At 40.4% G+C, this 15,477-nt stretch overlaps 1 protein-coding gene across 1 annotated transcript in view; it reads left to right on the top strand.

The window, feature by feature from the left end:
* PPARGC1A (PPARG coactivator 1 alpha) overlaps positions 1-15,477 on the top strand; it is a 108,387-nt gene that overhangs the window by 53,573 nt on the left and 39,337 nt on the right. Inside the window, exons 3-7 of the mRNA XM_019526364.1 lie at positions 3,449-3,643; positions 5,246-5,368; positions 6,247-6,451; positions 11,657-11,702; positions 11,811-11,884. Of these exons, the coding sequence (XP_019381909.1) occupies positions 3,449-3,643; positions 5,246-5,368; positions 6,247-6,451; positions 11,657-11,702; positions 11,811-11,884 (643 nt within the window). The remainder of the gene's footprint in view (positions 1-3,448; positions 3,644-5,245; positions 5,369-6,246; positions 6,452-11,656; positions 11,703-11,810; positions 11,885-15,477) is intronic.

Raw genomic sequence — 15,477 nt, 5'->3', positions numbered from 1 at the left:
CCCCCCCCTCAATCCCTCACCACCATATGGCTGTGATGATGGGTGGAGCCCACAGGGGAATGTTCCCAGGCCATGTGGTGCCGGCCCAGCACTGTCAGAGACAATTAAACCAGTTTACAACCTCAGATGTGGTGAGGGACTGCATTTATGACTAGCTCCACCAGAGATGAACACATGCAGGGGCCAGACATGTTCTGGTCACCACTGGTTTTTTTTCAATCTACCTTTGAGCACATCTCTACTTGCAGCAAATACTTTAACAGGTTACAGTGATAAGCAGTCATTGCAGGGCATTTTCCAAAATGCCATATTTGCATATATTTGTCAAACAGTCTCATCCACTGCTCCATCTTCTTCTATGCTGCGGTCCATTTAAGTAGTTCTTCTTGATACTTAATAGCTCCTGATTGAAAAGGAAGTCAGTACAGTTTTCATGTTACCCTGTTTGGAACGCACGGGCTCCCGTCAGCGAGCGGCTGCTGCTGGCTGCCTCCTGTAGTGTGCTGAGCAGTCTCAGTTTCCTCTGAGCACCCAGGGAATTTAAGGTGCTTAGTGCCTTGAAGTGGTTCCCAGCAGCTCACAGGATGAGGCTCTCTTAAATTAGTAGGTCAGAAGCCAGTATGGAAAAATAACCCTCGTAAGTAGGAAGGCTGAAATGGTGAAATTTACTGCATTTGGCTGCTGCATAGCTTCTCCCCAGTGCTGTCAACACTACGACTCAGGCTGTGATAGTGAACCAGAGAGTTGCTGCTTCAGTGATTATTACTCAGATGTTGATCTGCTCTTCCATCTCACTGTCGCCATCTCCTCTCAACACCCTTTCTTCTGTCTCTAATAAATATGTTTCTTTATAAACAGTAATTTAGGACAATTAGAAGCAATAGCATAGTTAAACCTTCTAAAGGTTATCTTGCAATGTCATTTTCCTGACTAATGTGTTCCTGCTGCCATGTCGTTTGTGAACAGACATGTGTTAGCCAGCTAGTGTGCTTCATCTGTGGTGACTGATTTATTTGCTCTGTAAATTGGGACTGAAGCAATAATGGAAAGTGACATTAATTGTTTAACAGAGTCCTCTTTGTCACATCCTTTGCTTTCTCTGGGGTGTTTGATTGTTGAAACTTGTACAAAACTAATTGAAATTGCTGTGATGAGGGCCAGTGTCCACTCAACTTTGTTCCTGAATGTCAGTGCGCTTGAATGTCTGTTTAAAGCATGAGAGCTAAACAGCTAATAGCAAATATCGGGGTTTCTTCTAGCATTGTATTATTAAAGACGGCATTCCTGGTCAGAAATAGTAACACTTGGGGCATTGCTGTGGGTTTGGTAGACTGCTGTGTACAGAATGGAGGTGGGGTGTGGGTGGAGGAGCAACATACCAGTGAAAACCCCCAGAGGCATTTTGACCACAGAGCTAGTGGTCAAGCAGGGAGAATGCTACTGGGATTGCTTGGGGTAATGAGCTTAGGAGTGGCATTCACCCCACCTCGGTAGACTCTCAAACTGCTGTATAGAATGCACTTATCTGTCTACTATAGATTTCTGTAAGTCGGTTTAAACACTTGATGGAAAAGTTTTCATTCTGTTAACTGGCATAAGACTTCTGCATAGTAACTGATTTTAAATATTTTGCCAGAATCGGGACCATTGTTTTGCTGCTTTATTACAACAGTGCAACTTGTTAGAGCAGGATTCTACTCAAAAACTTGGTTTCCATCTCTCCTCTTCTTCCACTTTCCTTCAGTTAACAACTGAGTTAAACTGGTGAATTATGCTTACACTTATGATTCTGCTGTCTTGCTGATGGTGTACTTGTTTCTTTTGTTATGACAGGACTCACTAGATACTGCTGTTAAACATAGGATTCTTCTTCTCGGTGGCTAAGCATTGTTCAGTCTTCTTCGTTTTCATGATACAGTTTCTCTTCTAAGCTGCTGTTGCAAGCAGCAGGAAGCTTTCTGCTTTATCTTAATTGTTGCTCCTTAAACAATGGGCAGAGCTATTTTATTTAAGATTCTTGAAAGAAGAGTGTGCTCAAATGCTGCTTTGTTCAAAGACGGGTATACAGTGTGAATGTACTTAGACTACACATCACTGCTTTCTCTTCCAAAAGGTTAGCTGGCAATATTTTGCTATTGGATTATTGGATTTACTGTTTTTTATGGAGAAAGGTATTTTAAGGACTTCCTGGTATTTTATATTTCAGTGCTTATTTGTTCCTTACTGTTATTGTACATCTAAACTGTTAAAACCCTAGAAAATGCTTGCTCAGGTTACTTTTTCATGGTGTACATTGGGGCCTAATCAGCTCCCTTTAAATTCAGTTGAAAAACTCCCAATTGGCCTCAGTGGGATTTGAATCAAAGACTCCCTAAAGTCAATGGAAGTCTTTTCATTGACTTTAGCATGACTGGGATGAGATTCCCAACAATAACTGCTGTGACAATATCTCTATACATACAAAATATTTAAAATTTGGGGTGGAGGGCAGAGGGTGCTGGGAAACAATGTTTTCCAAGCATTCTATTCAGAACCAAGTATTAATGGATATTAGGAAATGTTTTCCATTAAAAAAAAAAAAATTAAAGGAATTTAAATTTACTTGATTTGACAAAAGCAAGGCCTGTTACTACTGAAATAAGGTGTCTAATATAAATTAGCATAACAGCCACATCTGATTAGGAATTAATCTGCTTTTTATAATTGCAGTCTGAATTAGATAAATGCATACAATAGTTACATTCAGCACTCAAACTACATAACTGGAAAGGACAAACTTCAAAGGCAACCTGCCTAATACATTTGTTTAAAAAGAACCCAAGAGTGTGCCATTCATATTATGAGCATTGATTGCTATTCTTATGTCAAAATGTTTAGAAATGGGGACTTCTGTATTTGTTTTTGGACCAAGAATGTTCAGAGGTGAGGAAGGGAAATTTGTCCATTACACTAGCTGCATACACGATAAAGACTTGCCTAATTTCTCCTAGTAATACATTTTGGTCTTCTGATTAGCTGTCTTATTCTGTGATTCTTGTAATTTTGTCAGGTCAATTAACTGGTGCTCAGTGCTGAAGAGAGAGAGAAAGAGACAGCCCGGGCAGTGCTTGCTTCATTAGATGTCAGTAACTTAGGTGCATTCGGTAATGCAGTCCCTACGTGATAATTTAACTATAGTTGTTAATAATGGGGAAGTAGGGTTGCTGTTTTTAAAAAACAACTAGGGAAAAAAGTAAATTGGAAAGATGCAATGCAGAGGCAAACAGATTCTTCTCACTAAATCACCAAATGTGGAAATGGGTAATTTCATTGTCAATAATTATATCTTGTCAGATATCATTTTAGGTTGCTATTGTAAATTTTGCTGAGGTGCTTACTTTTAATATATCAATTGAGCACATTATTCCTCATGTCTCTTTTATCTGTTTCTATGTTTCCCTTCATACAGAAGATAGATGAAGAGAATGAGGCAAACTTGCTGGCAGTTCTCACAGAGACGCTGGACAGTATCCCTGTGGATGAGGATGGATTGCCTTCATTTGATGCACTGACAGATGGAGAAGTGACCAATGAAAATGATACTAGCCCTTCACCAATCCCTGACGGCACCCCTCCAGCTCAGGAGGCAGAAGAGCCGTCTCTAGTAAGAATCCTTCCTACTGTTTAACAGGAATTGGATGTGCCTCTGGCTACCCGCTGCATGGGTATGATGTAGTCACAGTAAGGTTTGGACTTTTCATTTAGACTGAAACCAAAGGAGAATCCAGTCAAATGCTATAACTTAGATGTGACTATAATCTTAGAATTAATATTAAGGGCTTATATTAAAAATGTTTCAAAGAGGAATTGTTTGATGTTCTTGTTCTAGTGAATGACACTTGCTTATCATTATATTCACCTAAGTCATAGCAGTATTTTTAATTTGGGTTTCATTTTTTGGTTGTTTTAGTATAGTGTATGTGTAGAAGTCACTTTCAATAATGTGTAAGGAGATACCCATTAATGGGCCTGGTGCTTAATGGAAGGGCAAAGGGGGAGTCTCCACTTTTAGCATTCTTGCACAGTACAAACAGTTGTGGTGTATACTCCCCACACATTGTCTTGTATAAATTGCAAAATATCAATGATTTTGAGATTTATATATCTGGATATGGACATTTGGAGCTCTTTTGAAAGGGGAACAGGGCAAAAGGACAGCAACTGTCATGTTCTGATTGTTACATGTCAACAAGTTGGAACAATACAAGTGTAGCAAAACCACTCCCACTTTAAATTTGGAGTGGTTTTGCTACATTTGGGCGCGTCCAAACGAGCACGCATGTGTGGTATGCGGTGTCACAGACCTGTCTGTGGTGCCGCACACCGCATGTGCCACACATGCAGTGTGGGGGGAGTTTTTGACACCAGGAGATCCCAGTGTAAAAAAAACCTGTGCCTAAAAAAATGGGGTGGTGCATGTGGCAGCAGTGTGTGGCACCTGAAACCGGAGCCTCAGCCTCCCTTACCCCACTTGGAGCAACATGCCACGTGCCAGAGTGCATGTGCATAGCCGTTCCACAGGGACAAGTAGCAGCGGCACATATTGTGTTGCTGTTTGTCCCCAGGGAAACACATGTTCCCACTCATGGGAATGCGCCCTTTGTGTCCTTCCTAGCTTGTCCAAATGTAACAATAATAACACAACAGGTGCTGCCCTTGTGAAATGTTCCCTTTTTGAAATGCCTCCAAATGTATGTGTGTCCTTACCCTCACTCAAAGCTCAGTGTCCAGTGATATCAATGGAAAACTTCTACTGAAGTCAGTGGACTTGGAGTGAGTTTTGAAGTATGACGCAAACCCATCATGTATCTTTGCAAAAACAGCGTGAAGATCTGATGCTGCTTCTGCTGTCATTGCTTTGGCAGGAACAAGCTCAGATCCTTAACTTAAAAGATTTTACCCAGTCTTCTGTTGAGGAGGTTCCTCACTTGATAGAAAACCAAAGCAATCACCATTTCTTTTTGCTTTGTAATTTACTGTAGTACAGGACAAGGAAGTACCCCAGCAAACTAATACAAGGAAACCAGACTTTTGTGCTCTGGGGATTATCAAGCACTTTGTTCTGTGTTATTGTACACTGCTTGAGAGATTGATGTAACTGATTTTAAGTAACTATGCAAAAAATGCAGATAAGTTATTTTAATCCTTAAAGATGCATAACTTTTCTCTTTCCCCCTCCGCCTCCCCTTCCCTGATATGTTTGTAGCTTAAGAAGCTCTTGCTGGCTCCAGCCAACACTCAGCTAAATTACAATGAATGCAGTGGTCTCAGCACACAAAACCATGCAAACACTAATCACAGGATCAGAACAAGCCCTGTGGTTGTTAAGGTACAAACTTAATCTTTGTAACAAGGTTTAAAAAATGTAACAAGGTTTAAAAAATGTAACAAAGTCATTTTTCCTTTCAGCAATCAAATAAGCAGTAGTTGTATATGTTCAGTTTTAATCTGCCTTGCATCCTGCAACTCCTTTAAAAAATGCGGACAGATTATAGACTAGGTTCCGAAAAAAAATAACTGGAGCTCCTTTATGTTGTGAGTAGTTCATTTATGCCTTTGCTTTTGGCAGAATTAGCTGCTAGTCCCTTTGTTTCTCTTTGCCCACTTTATATATATAGGGGATACAATAAAATTTGTTGTGGGGCTGATGTTTGAGTGATTCTAAAATGCAGGGTTGCCATTTTACCAGCTGTCTAATTTAAGAAAAACTGCACTGGAATCCCAGCAAAAGGTCTATATCAGCCATTAATTGGATAGGATGCTGGCAATGACATAATTCTGTTAGCAGGCTGTATTAAACAATGTTTGTCTTGCCATTCACTGTAACTGAAAACGGAGCATTTAGGTGTACTTAAGAGAATTGTGAATACTGGGCTCAAGTAATCAGCCACAAATTAAGGTTTAAACTAGTTTATTTTCTTGTTCACAGTAAAGGTGCTGTAGGGTCTTGTTAGTTACATGTTGCTGAGTAGGAACATTGAAATGTAGGAGAAATGAAATAAAAAGCTGCATAAATGTCATTTAGGAATTTTAAATGTAGTTTTCTTTCCTTGTTCTGCAAACAATTATTCACAGCTCATAGATCTAGTACACTTACACTGAACACTTCATTGAAAATCTCATCTCTTCAGAAAACTATATCCATTTTGATAGGGTTCACATTCTCTAATTTTAGCTTTCTTTTTTTTATTATGCCTTGTTTTTAAGACCGAGAATTCATGGAGCAATAAAGCAAAGAGCATTTGTCAACAGCAGAAGCCACAAAGACGTCCCTGCTCTGAGCTTCTCAAGTATCTGACTACAAATGATGACCCTCCTCAGACCAAACCAACGGAGAACAGGAACAGCAGCAAAGACAAATGCAACTCCAAAAAGAGGCCCCAACTGCACTCTCAGGCACATCATTTGCAAGGTAGGCCTGGAACTAAGGAACATAATTTTGGCAGCAGCATTAATGGTAGGAAGTTGAAATGCAATGACTATGAAAACAGTAAAACCCAATGTTACTTCTGCTCTTTCCCTTAGTGTCTCTATGCTGTAAATTCAGAAGTTCCTTGATATAGAGAGAAGTAAAAGGCAGTACAGTTAGGTTAGTTAAACATCACTTTTTTTAGTTTATGGACGATTTTTAAAAGTTCCTACAAATCCCAGAAAAGAAACCTAAAATTTTAGCCAACATTCAAAAATTAACAGATACTGAGCCCTCAGGCTTACATATAGAGCACTGTATCACTAAGAAATAATGATACCCCTGAACAAGCTGGGCAAGCCAGTTCATTAGCGAGCTGCTTTTTTTACCAAAGTAAAAATGAAGGCATTGTTAACTTGCCATGTATTCCTTAAGAGACAATAAATAGTGATCTTGCTGCTACTGAAAAGGCAGTAAATGTGACATTCTTATTACGGCTAGAACATCAGTTTGTTTTTTTTATTTTGTAAGTAGTTGAAGGTTTGGAAGCCATCCTGACCCCTACCCCCCTTCTCCCTGCTCTCTCTGTAAATTTCTTTATGGTCAAAACTAAACATCTGTGTTGACTTTTAATATCCTGCAATGTATAAAGAGTTGGGCTGTATTGTAAGTGGCTTCTGAGGCATAGATGCAAGAACTTAAAAACCCTCTCCTGGCAGACATTTTCCTTGCCTTTCTTCCAATTCCTCCTCCTCCCCCAGATAAAGAAAAGCTCTATAAACTTATGGGCCCAAAGGGAGCTTATTTAAAGTTACTGTTACTTTAAAATATGCTTCCTTATGTTCTGCCACTGCTTCCAAGGTGGCCAGATTCTGCTTTCAGTTACTTTCATATAAATCTGGAAGATTACCATTGAAATAAGTGTAATTTACTCAGCTGTAAGTGAAATCAGAATTTGACCCAAAGATTGCTGCTCTGATGTGTTGCAGCAGGCACAGAAATATTTTCAAATGACAGTTTTAAATCGACTCCCCCAACCTCATTTTGAGACCATTTTGAGGTATATTTAAAAAATACATTCCCCCCTTTTCTCCCTTCTCCCAGCTATATATTCTGACCTCCTAAGTGTGGTTTTCCCCATTAAGGTTTCAAATTCACATAACTATTTTTATTGTAGGAAAGAAATCTAACTGCCCCTAGAGCTTCCTTAATGCCAACTGCCACTCCTTCTGGCTGGTTTTAGCAAGCTGCTTCTGTGCAAAACTGCACTGGATGGTACAGGGATAATATGGGTCTTGCTTCTGCAGCTGGGCAGAAGCAATTCAGTGCAGGAGGTGTGATAATCTGTACTGACCCTAAAAGCTGACCAGAGAGGTAGGTCTTTGATGGCTCCTGTAGCTTATGGGGGTTTACTGGAGTTTTTGTGATGGCTGTTGCTTTAGCTTTATTGCTGTGAAGTTGTAAACATTTAATTCCCTTTTCCAGATTCTTTTTCTTGAATTTCTGCAATTTAATCTCCAGCCACCTGCAGTGTAATTTTTAGCTGAATTTTGCTGTATTATACAGATGTGTTTCCATTGCTATCGGTGAGCAGAATTAGGCTCTTAAACCTGTATTTTCCAGAGGGAAAAAAATTAGGCTCCTAATCTTTATTTAGGAATCCTATGTATGCACCTAAGGATCTAATTTAAGGCACCTATTGCCCCAAATTGCTTCCTTTATCTTCACAATAGCAGACATATTTAATGTAAGGACAAGAGCAGTGTGGAGCTTTCAGCTTGAAAAACAAATGCATCCAGATGGGGTATTTTTCTCAAATTTTTAATCAAGCCTTGTCAAAAATGTTTTGCTCCTACTATAGACTTGAGCCTGCAACTTCCTTTCAAGTTCCATTTGTGCTTCCTTGGGAAAGTCATAGAGGATGAGTCAAATGAGATTTTCCATTAGGGTTTGTGTCCTAAACATATTCTGAATTTATAGGAATGTCCACAGATGCAGTGAGCTTAGGGTCCTCTGTAGATTTGCAGTGAAATTTGGACATGAGGAAACTTGATCTTTTTTATCTTGAATATTTTCAACTTATGAGGAATAATAAATGCACGTGAAGTTTAATAGATATTAAAAATACAATTGCAATAGTAAAATTCAGTACAAAACATTAATGATTATCATAAAAATAAATAGATTGCTAAATGATTACAGAGCAGTGTGAGGATCAGCACTATCTGTAGCGCCTGATTTAAAACATAGGCCCAGCTCGCTATTATTGTAGCCCAATCATGGTGGTGAGCACCATTTTCATGTCCAGACTGTGGCACCCTCCCGCATGTGTTCTCTCCCCCAGCCCCCAACCCCCATCACCACAGTTCTCTTGCCTGGAGGAAAATGCAAAATTGTGATTTAAACCAGGTCCTAGTTGGAGTACTGCATCCAGTTCTGGGCGCCACACTTCAGGAGAGATGTGGTCCAGAGGAGGGCCACTTGCATGCTCCAGAGGAGGGCCTCTCGCATCGAGAGGGTCCAGAAGAGGGCCACTCGTATGGTCAGGGGGCAGCAAGGCAGGCCCTATGAGTGGAAGCTACGGGACCTGAAACTGTTCAGCCTCCACAAGAGAAGGCTGAGAGGGGATCTGGTGGCCACCTATAAAGTTACCAGGGGGGACCAGCAGGGAATGGGAGAGGCCCTGTTCCCCCGAGCACTACCCAGAGTAACTAGGATTAATGGCCACAAGTTGATTGAGAGTAGGTTCAGGCTAGATATCAGGAGGCACTACTTTGCAGTCAGGGCGGCTAGGATCTGGAACCAACTTCCAAGGGAAGTGGTGCTCGCTTCTACCCTGGAGGTCTTCAGAAAGAGGCTAGATAATCACCTAGTGGGGACATTTGACCCCACCATTCTTTCCTGTCCATGGCAGGGGGTTGGACTTGATCTGCTCAGGTCCCTTCCGACCATACTAACTATGAAACTATCTAATTAATGTCAAAGCATGGAACTGAGGCCCCAGCCAGTCATTACTTTTGTCCTGAGAAACTTTATTACAGATCTCAAAACTCACAGGTCCTGCCATGCCACACATGCACAGCAGAATACTCAATTTTTCAGATTTATCATAAAACTTGTCAGATTCCAATCCTTCACGGGCTGCTGCTTGGAATCACCCATCTGTGGGTGGGCTGGGGATCAGGAACAGTTTAGAGGGACACAGGACAGGTGGCTGTGGGTCAGGAAGATCCCCAATTCACAGCTGCTCATGTTGTGCACTGTAAAATGGCATGCACACATCCTGTGGGTCAGGGAGCTACTAGAGCTACAGCTGATGTGCAGCTGGCTGCATGTGTGTTGGTCACCTGGTGCCACGTACAGCTGAGGATGAGTGGTGTGCTGCTGGCAGCATATGTGCCAGTGGCAGCTTGGTGCATCCCTAGGTGCAGATGAGGGATTGGGCTGCACAGCGGGGTTTTAATGCATCAAACGTTTAGATCAAACCATGAGAGAAACTAGGCCCAAAGATGTTCTATATTAGATGTGGGATATCTTTGTCACTGGTTTGCCATTTTTATTGTGGAATAACTTGCCTGAATGACTGGCATGTTACAAAAAAATTGTGGGGTGCTCACTTTTAACCTGCAACAACTATATCGTCTGGAGGTGGCCCAAGAGTTATTTTGAGTTCTGTTCCCATCTCTGTCACAGATGTACATGGCACTGTATTTTTCCACCTCATCTTTCAAAAAGCCAAGTGGAACTCAAGGGCTTTTTTCCAAAGAAGAAAACATGTTGAGTGTAAGCTCCATGTAGTTTTTACCATGTTAAATTCAGTAGCAGCCCTTCTCTGAGATGTAGTTTCTACTCATTGCCATTAAAGCTAAAAATAATCTTGGCATCCCATGGCCACTTTACAGCTACAGTTAGATATTCGTAATTGGGCAAGTATTAGTAGGCACAATTTTTTGTCTAATGAACATGTATGTGTAGTAAAGTCTATTCATCTTATAGACGCCTTTTAGTTTGTACGTAGCGACAGCTATATTGGATCAGACATACAACCTTTCTTTGACTGCGGCTTCTGAAGAAGGTGCATGAAAGTACCAGATCTTTCTTCTTTAACTTTCATAACAAGAAAAAAACAATGCCAGACTCCTGAGAATTAGTTTAATTTAAAATAAATAAATAAATAATTCTTTGGAAATTCTCTAGAGCTTAAAAAATATGATCAATTTGCATATACAATTTTTTTATGTCAATGGGAGTGCCATGCCTGGAGTGAATACAAAATGTACTATAGTGACATTCTGGATAAAAGATCTGCAGTGCAGGAGTGTTGGAGAGGAAAGGTTGGCTTTAAATAATTAATTTGTAGACCAAATACCCTATAGTTGTACTTGATGCACATGTTCTACAGTTAAATATCAACACCACCTCTGAAAATTAAACTTTTGAAATGACAGTATGTTTAGTTTTTAAACATTTTTATTCACAATTTAAGGGAGACTGAAAAATATTTTAGATATTGGTTTGCTGTGGAAAAGGATAATTTGAACAAATGAAAACTATAGAAGAGGTGTATTGACAAATAACATTGTATACATCTCTTTGTTCATTTACATCAGGACTTTAGCACTGGGAGCTAAACCCCAATTTTAACCATCTGTGATTATGTCTGCAGCTTGTCAGAGTAATTTGCAAAAAAATTAGATTATAGCTGGTTGAGTTTTGGCCTCACAAAAACGACCTATTCTCAGTGCTGTATATAAAATTGTATATTGTAGAAGTAAAATCAACTGAATATTCATAACGTTCTGTTGCTTTGTAGTTATTCTGCTGCTCTCATTTCCAAATAAAACGTGAACTGTAGTCTAAATTAAATGTAAGAGAAATAACACTTCCACAGAATGTTCTGTTTATTTCCTCTCTGATTTTTAACATAAAGTGTTTTATTTTTTAAAGGATCCTAGTGTTGAGGCTTTATATCATGTTTCAGAGGTATAGTAATTAATGTAAAGGAGTGTTGTACGCCAGCAACAAGGGCTCAGGATTAATATTACTGTTATTTATCCACAAGATATACTGAAGTACTTTCTCAAACTACTGGAGTTTATCCTTACTGAGCTCAGGTAGAATTCCAGCACTGATAGAAACAAAAAATGTTAATAAAATTTTCGGAGTCTTCAAGTATTTCATAACTGGTTTCTTTTTTTCCGTCTTCAGCCAAACCAACAAGTTTATCACTTCCTTTGACACCTGAGTCACCAAAGTAAGTATTAAGAAGTGTAAAAGTTTATGCAAGGGAAGGGGTTTCAATACGTTTTGGCTACAGCAACTCCATTTCAGCTTGTTTTTATAAATGTGCCCTGTCTTCCAGTGATCCCAAGGGTTCCCCATTTGAGAACAAGACTATTGAACAAACCTTAAGTGTGGAACTCTCTGGAACTGCAGGTGAGAGTCGTGGAACATTAGCAATTTTTCTGTACATGTGACTTTAATATGAAATGTATAGTGAGATGTTAACATGGACTCTGAGAAATGCATTGTAATATAGTTTAACATTGATGTTTTACCCAGTTACCTGGGATGAACATGTTTAAAAATGTATGATTCCAAACCTGCACAGCAGAGCATAATATCTGAAAAAATGTGAATGAAAGCATTTCTCAGGCATACATTTCCATCCCTATTTAGCTTTGTGTACTGCTGGACATCATCTTTCAAATATAAATCCCACAGCACAGAATAATAGATGTTCCATATGGAAAAGTTAAGTCAGCCAGTCTTTTTGCATGCCAGTGTAGGAACTGCTCTTGATTGTGTGTGTTAGTGTTTTGCAAACTTGAGGTTTGAATGTTCCAAGCAGCAGGATTTCTACTTCTTCCATTGGGAAGCTGCTCCACAGTCTTAAAGGAAGTTTTAACTGATTTTTTTCCCCTTCTCTTCATTTCATGCTATTAACACTCTTTGCACCCTTAATTCTACCTCCTGCCATTCTTCTTCCTACTCTTTGGTTTAGACCTTTCAAATATAGAGTTTTATTATGTTTTGCATCACCACGCTAGAGCCATTTAATTCATTTTCTCTGCCCATAAAAGTCCATTATTCTAGATTTTAGGTCATTTTTACACGTTTTCCCTCAGGTCCTTCCATTTTGCCACTATTTTTCTGGTAGTGACCTTCCCAGAACTGAACATAAGATGCTGGGTGCAGTTGTACCATAGCCATAGAGCAGGACAATTCTATCCCTACACAATAGCATTAAAGGCTGAGGGATGTACTAGAGAGATTTCTTTCAGTAATATGTGTGATGGAGAAGACGTTGAGTTACAAAAACTTAGGGAATATTGCAGGGTAGATACTCAGCTGGTCTAAATCAGTATGGAACTCAATGGCTGTTTTACATAAGGAGCTTGGCCCTAGATTATGAACTTCCTTTGGATTATTGATTTCAAATCCCCACTGTATAGTTGGGAGAGGCCTCGCAAATGTAGGAGGTACATGTGAAAGGGTAACTTCCTCAAGACTATTATCCACTGCTAATAAAAAAATAAATAAATCAGCACCCTACATGCTTATTTCTGGTTATGTCCAGGAATAAGGAATCACTTCCTGAGAACTGAGAACTTCTCGAGAATGTATAATGATGCCATAAGACTTGGAAGCTGGAGTTCATTCCATTGATTCTATGTGCAGACAAAATAAGCTGTATAGGCCCACTGTACAACAAGATACAGAGTTGGCAAGTGAAAATATGTTGCATGCCCATATGGGTAAGCACCAACATAGGATGAAATCTTTCAACAGGAACATTATAGGTCTTTTTTCCTGGAGACTACTTCACTTCCATATGTTAACAGTTGGGAGTAGGAGTAGGCGTCTTGAATACAACAGCACAAATGGCAGCCTGCCAGGAGTGCTGCTTGGTATCATGTGGGAGCTACTTCTTCCAAGTCTCTGTTGGAGGTGGGGGTTCAGCCAGGAGGGAGAAATGGGATTTTATTTTATTGCTCAGCAGCTTAAATGAGCAGCGCCTTAATGTAAACATTCCACCTGTAATGAGCGACTGGCAGTTTCAGTTCAGGTTCTTGGGGTAGATGTGATATCTTTTATTAGGCCAACTGAGTAGTTGGAAAAAGTTCTTTGCAAGGTGATTTGCAAGGTGAACACCTTTGCAAGTTTTCAGGTGTTTAAATCACTCTTCTTCAGGCACAGGTAGTCTTTGCTGTTCTGAGGTCTCCAAGGAATGAAAGAAGCTAAAAGTGTGACAGGATGTCAGGGAGAATGTAAATCAGTGGAAATTAGGAAAACAAAAGGTAGAGAAGGGAAGTGGGGAGAGAGAAAGAGAGGGGAAAAAGCCACAGGTAAGTGAGAGAGGCTGCTATGGTAGTTCTCCAAGGTAGAAAAGGTCTGTGAAAAAGTAAATAGCTGGAAATTAGGAAGACAACGGGTAGAAAAGGAGGGGAGGGGAGGAACAGGGTGGTGGGGAGAGTGTAAAAGGTCAGGTCTGGCAGGTACCTGGTGAATCAGATGTTAGGCAGATTGTAATGTGTCAAAAATCCAATGTCTATATTGAGTCCATGATTTGTTTGTATCCAGTAGATTTATGAAGAGAAGTTTGTACGGTCACATACGAAAGGTGTTTTGTAAGTTCCCTTTGAGAACTGAGAGATCAGAGAGGGGGTGGTTCTCTTGTGAGAAATGTGCCCCCTCAGGAAATTGGGTATTCTTGTTTCATAGTTTCATAGTAGCTAGGGTCAGGAGGGACCTGAAGAGATCATCTAGCCTGACCCCCCTGCCACAGGCAGGAATGAATGTTGGGTTCACAAGACATCCAACCTCCTCTTGAATTTGCCCAAGGTAGGGGCAAGGACCACTTCTCTGGGAAGTTGGTTTTAGATTTTGGCCACCCTACCTGTAAAATACTGCCTTCTGATCTCTAACCTAAACCTGTTCTCCATCAGCTTATTACCATTGTTCCTTGTCACCCCAGGTGGTGCTGGGGAGAAAAGGGTTCTACCTATTTGCTGTTGATCTCCCCTGATGAGTTTGTAGGTGGCCACCAGGTCTCCCCTCAGCCTCCTCTTGCTGAGGCTGAACAGGTTCAGGTCCCTCAGTCTCTCCTCGTAGGGCCTGTCCTGCTGCCTTCTCACCAAGTGGGTGGACCTCCCCTGAACCCTCTCCAGGCTGGCTGCATCCCTTTTGAAGTGTGACACCCTTGTCTTTGATAGGTTTTCAGTGTGCATTCATTCTGGTACACAGTTTCTCCTACATATTTTCCATGAGGGCATTTGGTGCAATGGATGAGATATATAAAATTTCTGGAGGTGCAGATGTAAGATCCAAGAATGGTGATGGTTCTGTTGTGGGGTATAGTTATTGTGGGAGTGGTGGAGATACGTTGGCAGGTTTTATTTTCTTGTCATGACATGGTCTGGATCCATTAGGTATGGTTTGGGTCATAGGGAGTTTGCTTCTGATGTTGAGGCTAGTGAGGTTCGATGCTTGTTTAAAGGCTAGGATGGGTGGTTCTGGAAAAGATCTCTTTAAGAATTGGGTTTTCTTCTAGTATGGGTTGCAATTGTTTGAGGATTTTCCATGTAGGTTCCGGGGAAGGTTGGTATGTCATAACTAATGGTGTGCGATTCATGGGGATAACACCAGCATTTCTTTTCTGGACACCATGATCAATATCCAAAATGGTAAAAAGCAGTAAACATTGTTAACCTTTCCTATTTACCCTTTGTCTTTCTAATTTCCAGCTATTTACTTTTTCACAGACCGCCTCTTTTCGGCCTAGGAAAACTACTACTGTAGAGTCTCCCTTACTTACCTTTAGCTTCCTCCCCCCACTTCCTTCTCTACCTTTTTGTTTTCCTAATTCCACCTATTTACATTCTTGCTGACATCCTGTCACACTTTTAGCTTCTTTCATTCTTGGAAAGCTCTGGAGATCTCGGAACAGCAGAGGCTCCCTATGCCTGAAGAAGGGTGATTGTGCCCATAAGCTTGCAAAGAACTGTTTTCCAACTACTTAGTTTTTT

The sequence above is a fragment of the Gavialis gangeticus genome, unplaced genomic scaffold (genome assembly GCF_001723915.1).
Source record: "Gavialis gangeticus isolate Ggan-Ray unplaced genomic scaffold, GavGan_comp1, whole genome shotgun sequence".
NCBI lineage: Eukaryota > Metazoa > Chordata > Crocodylia > Gavialidae > Gavialis > Gavialis gangeticus.
The sequence above is the reverse complement of the archived record's forward strand: the minus strand, read 5'-3'. Positions and strand labels throughout refer to the sequence as shown.